A 15,074-nucleotide genomic window follows, 5' to 3' on the forward strand; every position below is an offset into this window, starting at 1 on the left:
TTTTTTTTTTTAAAGATTTTATTTATTTATTTGAGACAGAGAGAATGAGATACAGAGAGCATGAGAGGGAGGAGGGTCAGAGGGAGAAGCAGACTCCCCGCCGAGCAGGGAGCCCGATGTGGGACTCGATCCCGGGACTCCAGGATCATGACCTGAGCCGAAAGCAGTCGCTTAACCAACTGAGCCACCCAGGCGCCCGACCTTTCCTGTGGTCTTAACCTTGTATCAGCCTCTTTCAGATTTCCAAAGATGCACACCTGCTGGTTATAATTAGGGATGATTCCAGCCTCTGAGTCTATCACCAGGGCTGTTGGAATCATCAATCCAGATTGATCTCAAGTGGCATAAGGAGCTAGGGGCACTTTAGCTTCTTACAGCAGAACTTCCTGATTTTTGTTTTCCCCTTCTAATCCTTTGGATGTTTTTCATCCTGCAGATGCTGAATTTGTGTGCGAACGGACACTAAAATATTTTCTGGGTATTGCAGGAGGAAAATGGGTAGTTAGCTATTTTTGTAAGTACAATATGTCTCCCCTCCTCCCTTTAACACCTCAGAATTGCATTTTAACACCTAACTTTTTTAACGCCTAAGGTTTTTGCTGATGCTGAATCTGAATTACCAAAAGGTCTTTAATGGTAACACTAAACTAGCTTTATCTTAAATGCGTATCTCTTTGTTTGGATAAGCTGGTGATGTTGGGGAAAATGGATTTCTTTTTATAACTAATAGGACCTAATCTGTTTCTAGCAAAGTTAGCATATAACTAAGGATTTATTTAATACCAGGCAGAAATCCATGTGCAGCAGGCACTTTTATAATGTTTAATTTAAGCCACTGCCGTGTCTCCAGAAGAAAATCTATTAGGGAGCTGTGGCTTTATAGAGGGAGGACCTCTACTCAGTGTTCTGCCCTCTGCGCTGTTACACAAATCGCTTCACCGTCCACCTCCATGAAAAGAGCACGTACTTCTGCCTTCATGTGACCTGTCTTTTCTGTCATCTCTTTAGGGGTGACCCAGTGTATTAAAGAAAGAAAGATGCTAGATGAGGTAGGTACTTGATGTTACAAACGAATCAGAAAGACTTGGTGCCATTGAGTCACAAAATCACTGAACACTTGTCTGCTTCCTTGTTTGTACTCCTTTCCAAAGACTTTCCCTGGTGATGTGGATCATCAAGAATTGCGCAAAGCAACCCAGGAAATTCTGTGTTCTCAGTTCAAGTTCCAGTAGAAACAATCTTTCCTCAGAGGAAGGAGAAGGAATTTATAAAGCAGAAAGAAAAGATTCATAAGCCTAAGAAGCAGGCCCACCTGATTTCACATGCATAGACCTTTGTAGAAAACTGGTTGTCCACTGTCTTTGAAGAAAAACCCTTCATATTAATATGCAAATGTATCTGCTTAAAACTCAGATGCCTTCAAAGAGATGTTACTTTTATGATCCTGAGAACAGTGAGGTAAATAAGACAGAGTGTAGGAGGAGGAATAATTTTAGAACAGAGCCATCTAAGAGCTGCCAGTGACAACAGATCAGGCAAAATAAAATTAGCAAAAGCAGTTTTAAACCACTGTGCACTATTCAGCATATTCATAATTAATCAAATGATGTTTTTGTTGGTTTTAACTTTGATTCCGTGACTGAATATGATTGGGAGCCTACTATGTCCTGGGCAGCAGGAATACTGCTGCAACTAAGAGTGATGGGTCCCTGCTCTGCTGGGATCCATGTTCTACTGAGGGGAGATATATAATAAATAAAGATGCATTTAAAATACCAATAAATAGAGGCACCCAGGTGGCTCAGTTAGTTAAACATCTGAGTCTTGGGGCACCTGGGTGCCTCAGTCGTTAAGCATCTGTCTTCGGCTCAGGTTATGATCCCACGGTCCTGGGATCGAGCCCCGCATTGGGCTCCCTGCTCCGTGGGGAAGCCTGCTTCCCCCTCTCCTACTCCCCCTGTTTGTGTTCCCTCTCTCGCTGTGTCTCTCTCTGTCAAATAAATAAAATCTTAAAAAAAAATCTGAGTCTTGATCTCAGCTCAGGTCTTGATCTCAGGGTCATGAGTTCGAGCCCCGTGTTGAGCTCCACACTGAGCATAGAGCCTACTTAAAAAAACCAATCAAACAGGGCGCCTGGGTGGCTCAGTTGGTTAGGCAACTGCCTTCGGCTCAGGTCATGATCCTGGAGTCCCTGGATCGAGTCCCGCATCGGGCTCCCTGCTCGGCGGGGAGCCTGCTTCTGCCTCTGACCCTCCCCCCTCTCATGTGCTCTCTCTCTCTCTCATTCTCTCTGTCTCAAATAAATAAATAAAATCTTTAAAAAAAAAAAAAAAACAATCAAACAAAACCAATAAATGCTATGGAATAAAAACTTTAAAAAAAAGAATGATAGTAGCCAGATAAAAATAAATAAATACATACATACTTAACTGTGGAGGAGAAATACACAGAACAGACTAGCAACTGACTGGGGACAGAGACTGACTACTTAAGGACACCCAGGAAGGCTTTCTGAAAACCTTGAGCTGAGACCTAAAAGACCAAGAATTGGTCTAGAAAAATGTAGGGAACAAATGTTAACAGGCAGAAGAACAGCAAGCATAAATGTCTTGAGGTAGGAATGAATTTGGTTTATTAAAGAAAAATAGGCCAGTGTAGCTGGAGAGTAGTAATTGGTGAATTACATGTAGGGAGCAGAGGTTGGACCAGGGGTTGGAGAAGGTCACAGACAAGGGCTAGATCAGGTAGGATTTGGTGGAAGTCATGGTAAGGAATTTGAATTTTATTTCTAGGGTAATTGGTGGCATGGAGATGGTAAGAAGAAATTGGTTAGTTATGTTTGGAGATAGGACCTGTTAAAGGGTTAAATTTGGAGGATGAGGTAAAGGGAGGCATTGAGGAGAGAAGGGTTGGGTTTTTGGCCTGAACAGTAGTGGATGTTAGTAATAGTAAATCAGGTAAGGAAGACACAGAGAAGGAGCATCCTGAGAGGGGGCAGAACAGGAGGCAGGAGCAGAATCAAGAGCTCTGTTTTAGATGTGTGAATTTGGGGATTTATATTAGACTTTCAGGTAGAGAGCTTAAGTCGGCACAGGGGTATAATCAGAACAAGGAATTTGAGGGTCAGCTTCAAACAGATGACATTTTTAGCACTAGACTTTTCTCACTCAAGTGGCTACGAAATGTTAAGTGTTCTTTCCTCTAATAACAGCCTATGGTCTGACATTCATGACGCTGTCCTCCCTACATTTCAGTCAGAATTGTTTCTAAGCATTCTTCCCCAAAACTCTCCCAAAAGCTCTAATCTCTGCAATCCCATTATTCTTTATTTCCTCATCCTTGACCAGTCAGAACCAGTGGTTTTGAAAAAGCTCTAACTTTCTTTAATGTGTTAAATGTATAGTTTATCATTTGGTCTCATTAATTGTAAATCTCTCAATGGAAATCTGAGAAGCCCTTATTTCTTTAGATGGTAATATACAATTGGTTTAAAAGATCAGGAATTCTCCAGTTTCCTTTATAACAGCGCAGTATTAGCAGTTTAATCTCAATGCTAAGTGAATATTTTGAGAAGAGACAGATGTTGAAAATTAAAATACATTAAGTCCCGATGAGGTGAAAAGCCAATTGTTCATTTCTGCCCACAAAGATTTGCTTCAGTCAGTTGATTTCAGCAGCTGAGATGCTGATCATTTCATTCAGTCCACCAAAAAGAATGATTTTTTTCGGGCAGGGGTGGGGTTGTCAAAATTCTGCCCTGCAGTACTGAATTCTTTAATAGGATGTATCTACTCTACTTCCATTGAAGGAGGCTTCTCTTTCTCTGATACCTGTGGTTTACCTTGGGTTTCTTCCAGCATGATTTTGAAGTCAGAGGAGATGTTGTGAATGGAAGAAACCACCAGGGTCCGAAGCGAGCAAGAGAATCCCGTGACAGAAAGGTAAAGTCCCACTCTGCCATGTTGACAAAAACCCCACCCGCCCCACTGCATTCCAATCCCTTTCGTGGAGATGGTCTCATGCACCTGTAAGGGGCATCACATACTGCTAGAGCACTAGCTGGGTGCTTCCATAGAGGTTCTTGTTTGTTTGTTTGTTTATTTTAAGGTTTTATTTATTTGAGAGACAAAACACAAGCAGGGGGAGGGGCAGAGGGAGAGGACCAAGCAGACTCCCCGCCAAGCGGGGAGCCCAACTCGGGGCTCAGTCCCAGGACCCTGAGATCATGACCTGAGCCAAACACAGACACTTAACCGACTGAGCCACCCAGGCGCCCCTTTTTAAATTTTTTTAAAAGATTTATTCATTTATTTTAGAAGAGAGAGCATGAGCAGGAGGGGCAGAGGGAGAGGGAGAGAGAATCTCAAGCAGACTCTGCTCTGAGTCTGGAGCCCCACATAGGGCTCAGTCCCACAACCCTGAGATCACAACCTGAGCCAAAACCAAGTGTCAGGCGCTTAACTGACTGCACCACTCAGGCGCCCCTAGGTTCTTTTCTCGTCCTCCTAGCCCAACAAGGTAAATAAGTGTTCTCTCTGTTTTATGAATGAGGGACTTAGAGGTGTAGAGAAGCTATGTACTTTGGACTCCAGTCTGGGGCTCAAATCTCAGCTGATAAGTGGCAGAGCTAGGATTTGAAACAGATGTGAATCTAAGGCCTTTGCTGTTTGCACTTCACCGTGGCGTCTTTCTGTAAAGTAGTGTGGTCATTGTTGCAAGGGAGATGTACACAGTGCTGTCTGGAAGCACAGAAGAGAAAGTGATCGATAAATCAATGTATACTATAATTTTTAATTTATAATTTAATTTATAATGTATACTATATGCCAGGGTCTGCTCTAAACACGCGATCATATTAACTCACAATTTTACAGCAGCTTGGGGTGCCTCGGTGGCTCAGTCGGTTAAGTGTCTACCTTTGGCTCAAGTGATGATCTCAGGGTCCTGGAATCAAGCCCCACGTTGGGCTCCCTGCTCAGGGGGGAGTCTGTCTCTCCCTCTCCCTCTGCCTCTCCCTGCTCCCTCGTGCTGTATCTCTCTCAAATAAATAAAAAAATTTTTTTAAAGATTATTTATGTATCTATTTATTTGACAGAGAGAGGGAGCAAACACAAGCAGGGGGAGCGGCAGGCAGAGGGAGAGGGAGAAGCAGGCTCCCTGCTGAGTAGAGAGCCCGGCATGGGCTCTATCGCAGAACCCTGGGATCATGACCTGAGCCGAAAGCAAACGCTTAACTGACTAAGCCACCTAGGCACCCTACAAATAAATAAAATCTTTAAAAAAATTTTTTTTACAGCAGCTCTATAAGGTGTGTACTATAATTATACCTATTTAGTTTTAAGATTTTATTTATTTATTTGAGAGAGAGAGAGCATGAGAGGGGGTAGATGCAGAGGGAGAGGGAGAAGCAGACTCCCTGCTGAGCAGGAAGCCTGACATAGGGCTTGATTCCAGGATTCTGAGATCACGACCTGAGCTGAAGTCAGACACTTAACCGACTGAGCCACCCAGGTGCCCCTAGTTATACCTATTTTATAGATGAGCAAATGAAAGCTCAGAGAAGTTGAGTAAATTGCCCAAGCTCACACAACTAGTTGGGAACCCATGACTAGTTGAACACATGTAGTCAAGCTCCAGAATCTGAGCTCTTAACAATATCAGAGTTTCTGAGGGCATATGGCTGGCTCAGTCAGTGAAACATGCAACTCTTGATTGCAGGGTTGTAGGTTTGAGCCCCACATCAGGTGTAGAGATTACTTGAGAAAAAAAATTTTAACAAAACAATACTAGGGGCATCTGGTTGGCTCACTCAGAAGAGCATGCGACTCTTTATCTTGGGGTTGTGAGTTAGAGCCCCATGTAGGGTGTAGAGATTACTCAAATAAATTAAAACTTTAATTAAAAAATCTTAAAAAAATAATACCATCAGGCACCTGGGTGGCTCAGTCATTGAGCGTCTGCCTTCGGCTCAACTCATGATCCCAGGGTCCTGGGATCGAGCCCCATATTGGGCTCCCTGCTCAGCGGGAAGCCTGCTTCTCCCTCTCCCACTCCCCCTGCTGTGTTCCCTCTCTCGCTGTCTCTCTCTCTAATAAATAAAATAAAATATTTTAAAATAATATAATAATAATACCATAGTTTCTTGGAAAAGTATAGAAGATTTCACAGAGGAAAAAAGTAGATTATTCTAACATTTACAAATGAAGGACTAGAGGCCCAGGAAGACTCTGTGATTTTCCCCAGGTCATACTGTAGCAGATGATGGAGCCAAAGCAATGTCGCCCTCTCAGGGAGAAGTCCAGGCAAGATTTCACACCTTCCTGTCAGACCTGAACTGGCTGCTTTCTCAGGTCACTGACTGAGCGCTTATGTGCCTAGTCAGCGTTTCTTCTTTTTTTAAATGTGCACCACTGAGCATTTCAGAACAGTCCCATACGGAGCACCGTCTGCCCCTTTATAGAACTTGAGCAAGAACCAGTAGAAGTGATTTTCTAGAGAAAACTGCTTTGGAAGAGCTCTGAACCCTTGGGGTCAGCCCACCCCCCCCCCCCTTTGAGCCTGTCAAGTAACTTCCAGATGCCAAGAAAAGCTGCTGGCCCTTTTTCTGCTTCTGCCTTCACCCCAGGGGAGTTCTGTGTGAGCCAGGCATTTGTTTTTATTCCACTGTATGCAAGGCAGAATTAGCACCAGATTCTTCCTCCTTCAAAGGAAATTCCAGTGTTTGGGGGTTTTTCCCAATTTCGGGATGGCAATGATGCAAAGTGCCTGGTCAAAGTAATGACATTCTGAAGATACTAAATGTCACCATAGTATTTTCCTGTGGAAGAGAAATGTATTTGTAGAGATGAAACTTCAGATTTCTTATCTCATAACTATACATCCTCATCAGTGAGTGTCAGCTTGGATATAAAAATTCCTAATCTTTTATACTTTTCACAGCAACATTTGGCTCCAGCGAGCTGCCTGGGGAGAGCTTTTAGCATTATGAATATCCAGATCCTGTCAACAGGTTGGGATGCAGTTTATTCATACAGATACTAAGAATGGCATATATGGATGCTGCCACAACAGAAACAGACTTGTCCTGCTGCTCTTGTTTTTGTTTTTTGTTTTGTTTAAAGACTTTATTTGAGAGCAAGATTGAGAGATGGCAAGAGGGAGCACAAAAGGGGAGGAGAGGGAGAAGCGAGCTCCCTGCCAAGCAGGGAGCTTGAGGTGGGGCTCGCTCCCAGGACCCCGAGACCACAACCTGAGCCAGAGGCAGACACTTAACCAGCTGAGCCACCCAGGCCCCCCAGCCTGCTGCTCTTTCTTATTCCTGTGGTTGTAGTTGAGATGAGAGTGGGGAGGCTCATTTCCTAAAGGCCATTATGAGTTTTTAGCTCCTGGTTTTTCTGTACCCCAGTTTCTCTTATTTGAAAGGAGGTGAGTTCCAGGCCTAGGCAATTTTCTTTTTTCGTGGAATGGGGAGAAAGAGCATCAAGAGAATGATGGTTACCCAAATGATATACATCCAGCCAACTATACAACTTTACATTTCTTTTAAATGATACCCTAGTGGGGCACCTGGGTGGCGCAGTCATTTAAATGTCCGACTCTTGGTTTCAGCTCAGGTCGTGATCTCATGGATTGTGGATCAAGCCCCGCATTGGGCTCTGCACTCAGCGGGAGTCTGCTTGAAAGGTTCTCTCTCCCTCTCCCTCTGCCCCTCTCCCCACTGGTGCTTGTGCATGTGCGTGTGTGTGCTCTCTCTCTCTCTCAAATAAATAAATAAATCTTTAAAAAAATAAAAATGATACCCTAGCGCTTGCCTAAGAACCTGCACCAGTGTAAGAATCTGCCTGTAACATGAGCCACACAAGGCTGTTTAAATTCTAGATGACTAAATTAAATGAAATATGAAGTTTCGTTCCTCACTCACCGTAACCACATTTCAAGAGCTTGGTAGCTGCATGTGACTTGTGGCCACCTTATTAACACCAATATAGAACATTTCCATCATCACAGAAAGTTCTTTTGTTTTTTAAAGTTTATTTACTTATTTAAGTAATCTCTGCACCCAACATGGGGCTCAAACCCACGACCCTGAGATCAAGAGCCGCATACTCCACCGACTGAGCCAGCTAGGCCCACCCCAGAAAGTTCTTGTGGACGGTGCTAGCGAGCAGTGTATGTAAGCGGAAGGGGCACCTTGGAGGTGCAGGATAATCTGTGTCTCCTGGAAACCAGGCAGTCAGGTCAGCTCAATGAGAAGAGGCAGACCCAGGCTTCACTTCTAGATTAGATTAACTTCTAGATTAAAAACAAAAAACAGTTTAGGTTGCCTGAAGGAACAAGGGCCAGTCTTAGAGCAGTGTGGAGGAAGGAACAGATGTCCGGAGGCCAGAAGAAAGAGGAGAAAAGGAGCATGTAAAATCAACATAGACTTCTCTGCCAGTTAGGGTGATGGTTAGGATTGATGTACCAAGTCTGGATAAACAAACTGCAGCCTATAGCTTGAATTTCTTGCCATCCAAACCTCTTATTAAATATAAAGAAGGCCTGGGTTTTTTTGTCTCAACAAGAAGTGAGGGCGCCTGGGTGGCTCAGTTGGTTAAGCGACTGCCTTCGGCTCAGGTCATGATCTGGAGTCCCAGGATCGAGTCCCGCATCGGGCTCCCTGCTCGGCAGGGAGTCTGCTTCTCCCTCTGACCCTCCTCCCTCTCATGCTCTCTGTCTCTCATTCTCTCTGTCTCAAATAAATAAATAAAATCTTAAAAAAAAAAAAGTAAAAAACAAAACAAACAAACAAAAAAAAAAACAAGAAGTGAAGTCACTGGGAAGGAGCCTGTGCCTGATTGGTGGCAAAGGGAGATGCTCAGCCTCTGAATAACAAAGAATGACTGTAGAGTGGGTCAACTACATACTCACTTTTTTTAGAAGTCTTCTAAAATCCATCAGTGTTCTGACATTGGACTCATTGTCTCCAGGAAGTAGCAGAAATTATCAGGTGGTAGGGGCGCCTGGTGGCTCAGTCATTAAGCATCTGCCTTCAGCTCAGGTTCATGATCCCAGGGTCCTGGGATCGAGCCCCACATCGGCTCCCTGTTTGGCGAGAAGCCTGCTTCTCCCTCTCCTGCTCCCCCTGCTTGTGTTCCCTCTCTTGCTGTGTCTCTCTCTATCAAATAAATAAAAAAAGAAAGAAAAGAAATTATCAGGTGGTAAAGAAAAAAGAAAGTCCTTCATTTTGGAGAGTCTGTTTATATTGTTTTTTATAAAATGCATACTCTTTTATAATTAGTGTTTCTTTCTCTCCATCCCTCTGTCCCACTCTTCTCCCAGATATTCAGAGGCCTAGAAGTCTGTTGCTATGGGCCCTTTACCAATATGCCCACAGGTAAGAGACTGGGAGAAGTGCAGAGTCCAGCACCAGCCTTTCTCTTACATGGTGGAGTGTTTCAGGAGAGACCGTCTTAACAGGGCTCCTCAGATTGGTGGGGTGCTCTAGAGCTCATTCTGTTTCTCTACCATCTGTCAGACAAAACTGCACCTGAATGTTACCCTATGTCAAAAAACCAGCCCTGTGCCCTTTCTCAAGAGCTAGAAGGCCCTGAAAATTTAACTTCTAGGATGCAGTGTTCTGTGCTCAGATGGGTAGAGCTGCCCTTACTGCCCTTTGGTTTAAGAAAGGAGGGAAAGAATAAGGTGGGGAGAAGATACCTTTCAGGTTTGTAAATGTTAAAGAATTCTGCTCTTCCTAAATCATCTTCATTTGATACTGAGAAACAAGCATGGCAGCTACATAAGCCCTGTGGGCCTGGGGCCCCACACAGGCCCAGAGCAAGCAGGGAAGGACTCTTGATGAACATTTTCTAATTAACTCTGACATTGAATGTGATGTTAGGTTTAGAAGTGCTGTGGGGCTCAACTCCGGAGTTGTGTGGCACTGAGGCCCTGGCGTGTGTATAGATTTGGTTTGTTCTTTTCGAAACAAGGTCCACCCACCTTTGCTTCTGCGCCCACTTCCTCCCCAGGGATTAGGTTCTCTTACTCCTCAAAAGATGGCCTTGGCATCTGGTCAGGGACAGATGAGTGGCAGCAAGAGAGCCCGGCAAAGTAATTTTACTTCTGTCTTCTTTGTTGGTTATTGATTGGATTTTTATGAAATTTCCAAGTGCCACTTGGGGATTTCTCAGTGTTTTTGTTCTTTGGTGTAATGAAAACCAGGTCTCTAACAGGTATCGTTTTGGAGATGAGTCAGTTGATCTCAGTTCTTTAAGACAAACAGGAGCCACCTCCACAATCCCCAGAAACGGACTGCTGAAAAAAAAGCCCCCAAAGAGGCCCAGAAGCCATTCATTGGTCCATTCTGCTGATTTTCCAGGTGCAGGTGGAAAATCTCTACAGTCCCTTTTGATTTCTGTTCCCCCGAGTGTGTCGATTCCAGCTGAGCACGGAGCCCTTCCCCACTGATGTACTGAGTCTCCGTTCAGGATGATGTGTATTTTTTTTTGACTGAATGAATTATCTTCCTATCTCTTGACACTTACAGTAATTACCACCAAGTATGGTGTCCTCGGTGGCCGTGATTATCAATTACCACACGGAATTCGGCAGGGAGGGAGGGAAAGCAAGTGGGTATTTTTTCACAGTATCTTAGCCAGCAATTTAGCAAATTAGGGAAGTTGGATCTTGGATTCTTTTCTTCCAAAGTGTCTTATTTGAGAGACTGTCAAACCTTATCTACCAAGGGGCCTTCTGGGGACCGATAACCAGGGTAGGTAGCATATCGTTGGCAAACTTAGAATCTATACCTGGTATAGATTCTAGTTCAAGGCCTCTCTGTCCTTTTGGAGCAGGGATAGAGACTGTCCCACTTTGAAGTCTTAAGTCTTGCTGTAAGCCTTCATCCAGAGGAGTGTGGGGTAGAGGGCCCAGGTTAAGTGTGTAGAGTACTGTGGTGATCTTAGGTCTCTCTGTGCTATTTAGATCAACTGGAGTGGATGGTGCACCTCTGCGGGGCTTCTGTAGTGAAGGAGCCTTCGTTATTCACTCTCAGCAAGGTAAGTGTTTGATGCCCTGTCAGAGGGGGACAACACAAAATCTGTCCTATGACTGAGCAAGGCTGGTACCCATCAGTCCCTGCGAACCCTGCCAGGGGGCCTCAAAAGCCTCTCTTAGCCCGAGCCTTCTCTGATCATGTGCCAGTGCCAGAAAACTCCCATGTGTGGAGGGTCAGTAAGGACTTGAGTTCTCTAAGTATTTAATTTATTAAGGGAAGGTTCTCCCTCCAATGCTTCCTTTTTGCCTTGTGCCCTTCGCCATCCTTTCTGTGGTGGCACCTAAAGTAGTCTGCTTTAGCACACCATCAAGAAATGGTGAAGTGACTGTTGCAAAAGTCCAGCTCTGATACGCTCCATGCTGTTTCCTTCCTGGGGATGCAGGGTACTCACCCAGTGGTGGTCGTGCAGCCGGATGCCTGGGCAGAGGACAGTGGCTTCCATGGTAAGTCTTGCTGTAAGCCTTTGTCCAGAGAAGTATGGGTGGCAGGGCCCAGATGAAGTCTGTAGATGACTGTGGTGATTTTAGACCTAAATGTCCTGTTTCAATCAACTGGAGTAGATGGTGGACCTGTATGGGGCTTCAGAAAGCCATGGGTATGTGCCTGTGACATATGGGGTCCTATGTGATGAGTTTGGTTCACCACAGATCACCCAGTGTTTGATTAACACAGTTCTCATGACCTTCTAGGTGCTCAGTGAATATTTGAATGAATAAATGAAGGAATGAATGAATGGCTAAAATGTCCTTTTAAAACAGTGGTTTGCTCATTTTGCATTTATAAAAGTAATGCGTGAGTTATTTCCATTGGTGGGGGTTAAATATTAATTAATGTTCATCACATAAAATATAAATGAGCATAGGGACACCTGGGTGGCTCAGTCATTAGGTTTCTGCCTTTGGCTCAGATCATGATCCCAGGGTCCCGGGATAGAGCCCCACATCGGGCTCCCTGCTCAGTGGGAAGCCTACTTCTCCCTCTCCCACTTGCCCTGCTTGTGTTCCCTCTCTCGCTGTGTCTCTCTCTGTCAAAGAAATAAATAAAATCTTTAAAAATACATATATATTATAAATGAGCACAAACACAATGAAATAATTCTAGTAATCCCACCACTTAGAGACGGTGATGGTAAAATTCTTCCAGGCGTGTGTGCATATATATGTACACGCATATATTTTACACAAATGTGATCACGCTTATCATACTGTTTTGCTTTCTCACCTAAGAGGTTGCAATATCATTAAATTGCAGTGCTGTTTTGTGCTCTCTGGTGACTTTTTTTTTTTTTAAGATTTTATTTATTTTTATTTGAGAGCGAGAGCAGGGGAGGGGCAGAGGGAGAGAGAGATAATCTCCAGCAGACTCCACACTGAGCACAGGGCTCAACGAGCAGGGCTCGATCCCAGGATCCTGAGATCACGATCTGAGCTGAAACCAAGAGTTGGTCGCTCAACTGACTGAGCCACCCAGGCGCCCCTGGTGACTTTTCCTTTAACAGATTGGAGCTCCTGTTAGTAAAGTTGCTAGAGGCTGTAGGCTTTCACCAGCAGTCACTCCTCAGGCTTCTGAATGAGGTCCTGTGTCCTGAAGCATTATTTAAGATCAGCAGTTTTGCACTCACCCGAGTGACCCTATGAACTCCTACAACCAGGTCCCCGGAGTAGATTGACAGGAGTCTGGTCTGGGAAAACGTGAAGTGACACTTATTTCTGCTTGTGTTCTCTGTCCCCAGCGATTGGGCAGATGTGTGAGGCACCTGTGGTGACCCGAGAGTGGGTATTGGACAGTGTAGCCCTCTACCAGTGCCAGGAGCTGGACACCTACCTGATCCCACAGATTCCCCGCGCTGCTGCTCACTCCAGCCAGCCATGCGTGTAGCGTCTGGAGCCTGTCTCCATAGGACCCCGAGAATGATCCTAAGAAGCAGCCTTTTTCCAGGCTCCAGGAGCTCTTCTTCAGTCCTTCCACAGTCCCGGTTACTGAATATTTTATGTACATTAGCCTGAGAAGAAATTCTGGCTATGCAAGGGTCCCTTAAAGATTTTCTGCTTCAAGTCGCCCTTTGAAATCTACCATGAGCACAAAATTGTCCTAATTTTTCACTTGGAAAGAATTTAAAACCATTTAAACCCCACCAATTTAGCAAGATGCTGATTCATTATTTATTAGCCCTATTCCTCATACTGGGGATGTTGGCTTAGAGCTGGAGGCACGGGATGCTGGCCTCCGGAGAGTAGCTGGTCTCCCTGAGTTTGCTCCTCTAAAACCCGAGTCAGACCCTTCAGTGGAAAGCGAGTACTTGGGGAATCTGTGACGTGACTTAAAATCAGAATAGTCCTCGGGCGGCTCTCAAATGTTGGAGTGGAGCAGGGGTGGGGGCCGGAGGGATTCAGAGGCAGGTAATAGATGTAAATATGAACGCTGAGGGTTAGAGGAGAGGGGAGTCACACTGGCCCTGATCTCCAGAAGTCTGTGCTATAGCCACTGGATTTCTAAGGAATTTCGTAGCACTGATGTGCTCTGAAATAGAATCTCTTCAAGAACTGGTGTCCGAAGAGAGTCTTCTAATTCCCCGTTAGAAATAAACACAGTGTTTGTTGTTGTAGCTCTGATATGTCACCCATTCCTCTTGAAACATAAGATCTCTGATATGGATATTTCATGTCTGAAAATGACGGATCCCACCAGGAAAGGAGCTGTTGCTCTCCTTGAGGTAATTTTTTCCTCTGTGCCTCCTCTTGCTGAACTGTATAGCTTCGTAAATAATTTTGTTTGCCGAAGGAAGAGAAAGTGTTTTTCATCAACTCATTATCCAGGACTGTTTATAGCTGTTGGAAGGACTAGGTCTTCCTTAGTCCCCCAGTGTGTGAGGGCAGTACAGACCTGATTGTACAAAATGTTTTGTAAATGTTGTGCTATTCACCTGCAAATAAACTTGGTAGCAAACACTTCCACCGAGCATGACTTCTTGAGGCTTACAGCTGCAGACCTGCTCAGACCCTTTCACTGCACTTCAGTCTCCTCATCTGTAAAATGGGGGTAACAATAGTACCAACTCCGAGCATTAACCGAGGAGACTTCAGTACCTCCTGTATTTGCTCTTGCTGCCATAGCAAATTGTCACAAACCTAATGGCTTAAAACAACATCCATTTATTATCTCACAGTTCTGTAGGTCAGAAGGCCAAGTTGGCTCAACTGGTGGTTTCTTTGTGTCGGGTTTCACAAGACCAAAATCAAGGCAGCAGGGCTGGGTTCCTTTCCACAGGCTCGGGGGATGAATCCGCTTCCAAGCTCATTTCATGTTGTTGGCCAGATTGTTCCTCACAGTTGTGGGACTGAGAATCCCCGTTTCCTTACTGGCTGTTGGCCAGAGGTCATCCTTAGCCTCTCCCACATTCCTAGGCTCATGAACCCCTAGCTGCATCTTCAAAGCCAGCAAGCAACCCTGGTCAAAAGCTTTTCTCATGTTCGGAGTCTCTCTGACTTCCCCTTCCTCATCTCTCTGACTGCCGGATCTAGCTCCTGCCAGAGAAATTTCTGTTTTTAAGGGCTCAGGTGATTAGACTGTGCCCACCAGGTAATCCAGGGTGATCTCCCTGTCTTAACGTCCATAACCTGAACTACAGCTGCAGAGCCCCTTCGCAGCAGGACCCAGATTAGTGTTTAATTGAATAACCAGGGGACAGAATCTGGGGAGGGTATCTTGAGATTTCTGACAACCACTCCCATTTAACATACTTAATCCACAGATAAGAATCTGTATCATCATTTTTTGGTCTTCACATGTTCAGAGATTAGAGTCCTCTTAGAGGCAAAGAGAAGTAGATGCCCACACAGTTCAGCGTTGCCACGTTTGTAAGGAAGGTGGGTGGGTGAGGGAAGAGTGGAGAAAACGGAACTGGCATCCCGTTTGTCTCGGGGTCGTCGTCACAGCCCTAGGCAGTGGGTATTCGGCACCTCATTTGAATAAAGGAGAATGGGAAAGAGATTTTGCTCAGAGTTTGCACAGCTAGTAAGTGACAACCTGGAAA

At 44.8% G+C, this 15,074-nt stretch overlaps 1 protein-coding gene across 15 annotated transcripts in view; it reads left to right on the forward strand.

Annotated features, from left to right (window-relative positions):
- BRCA1 (BRCA1 DNA repair associated) overlaps window positions 1-13,995 on the forward strand; it is a 63,622-nt gene extending 49,627 nt beyond the window's left edge. For 14 of the 15 annotated variants that reach the window (XM_081804917.1, XM_081804910.1, XM_081804912.1 and 11 more), the window contains 7 exons: window positions 437-514; window positions 1,009-1,049; window positions 3,858-3,941; window positions 9,322-9,376; window positions 10,969-11,042; window positions 11,424-11,484; window positions 12,774-13,995. In XM_081804917.1, coding sequence (XP_081661043.1) covers window positions 437-514; window positions 1,009-1,049; window positions 3,858-3,941; window positions 9,322-9,376; window positions 10,969-11,042; window positions 11,424-11,484; window positions 12,774-12,919 — 539 coding nt within the window. In that variant the 3' untranslated portion in view covers window positions 12,920-13,995. Of the gene's footprint in view, window positions 1-436; window positions 515-1,008; window positions 1,050-3,857; window positions 3,942-7,613; window positions 7,684-9,321; window positions 9,377-10,968; window positions 11,043-11,423; window positions 11,485-12,773 lie in introns of all 15 variants that reach the window. The other variant, XM_081804914.1, reaches the window with a different exon arrangement.
- The last annotated feature ends 1,079 nt before the right edge of the window (window positions 13,996-15,074 follow it).

The sequence above is a fragment of the Leptonychotes weddellii genome, chromosome 15, assembly GCF_054177405.1.
Source record: "Leptonychotes weddellii isolate Sample4059 chromosome 15, ASM5417740v2, whole genome shotgun sequence".
Taxonomy (NCBI): domain Eukaryota; kingdom Metazoa; phylum Chordata; class Mammalia; order Carnivora; family Phocidae; genus Leptonychotes; species Leptonychotes weddellii.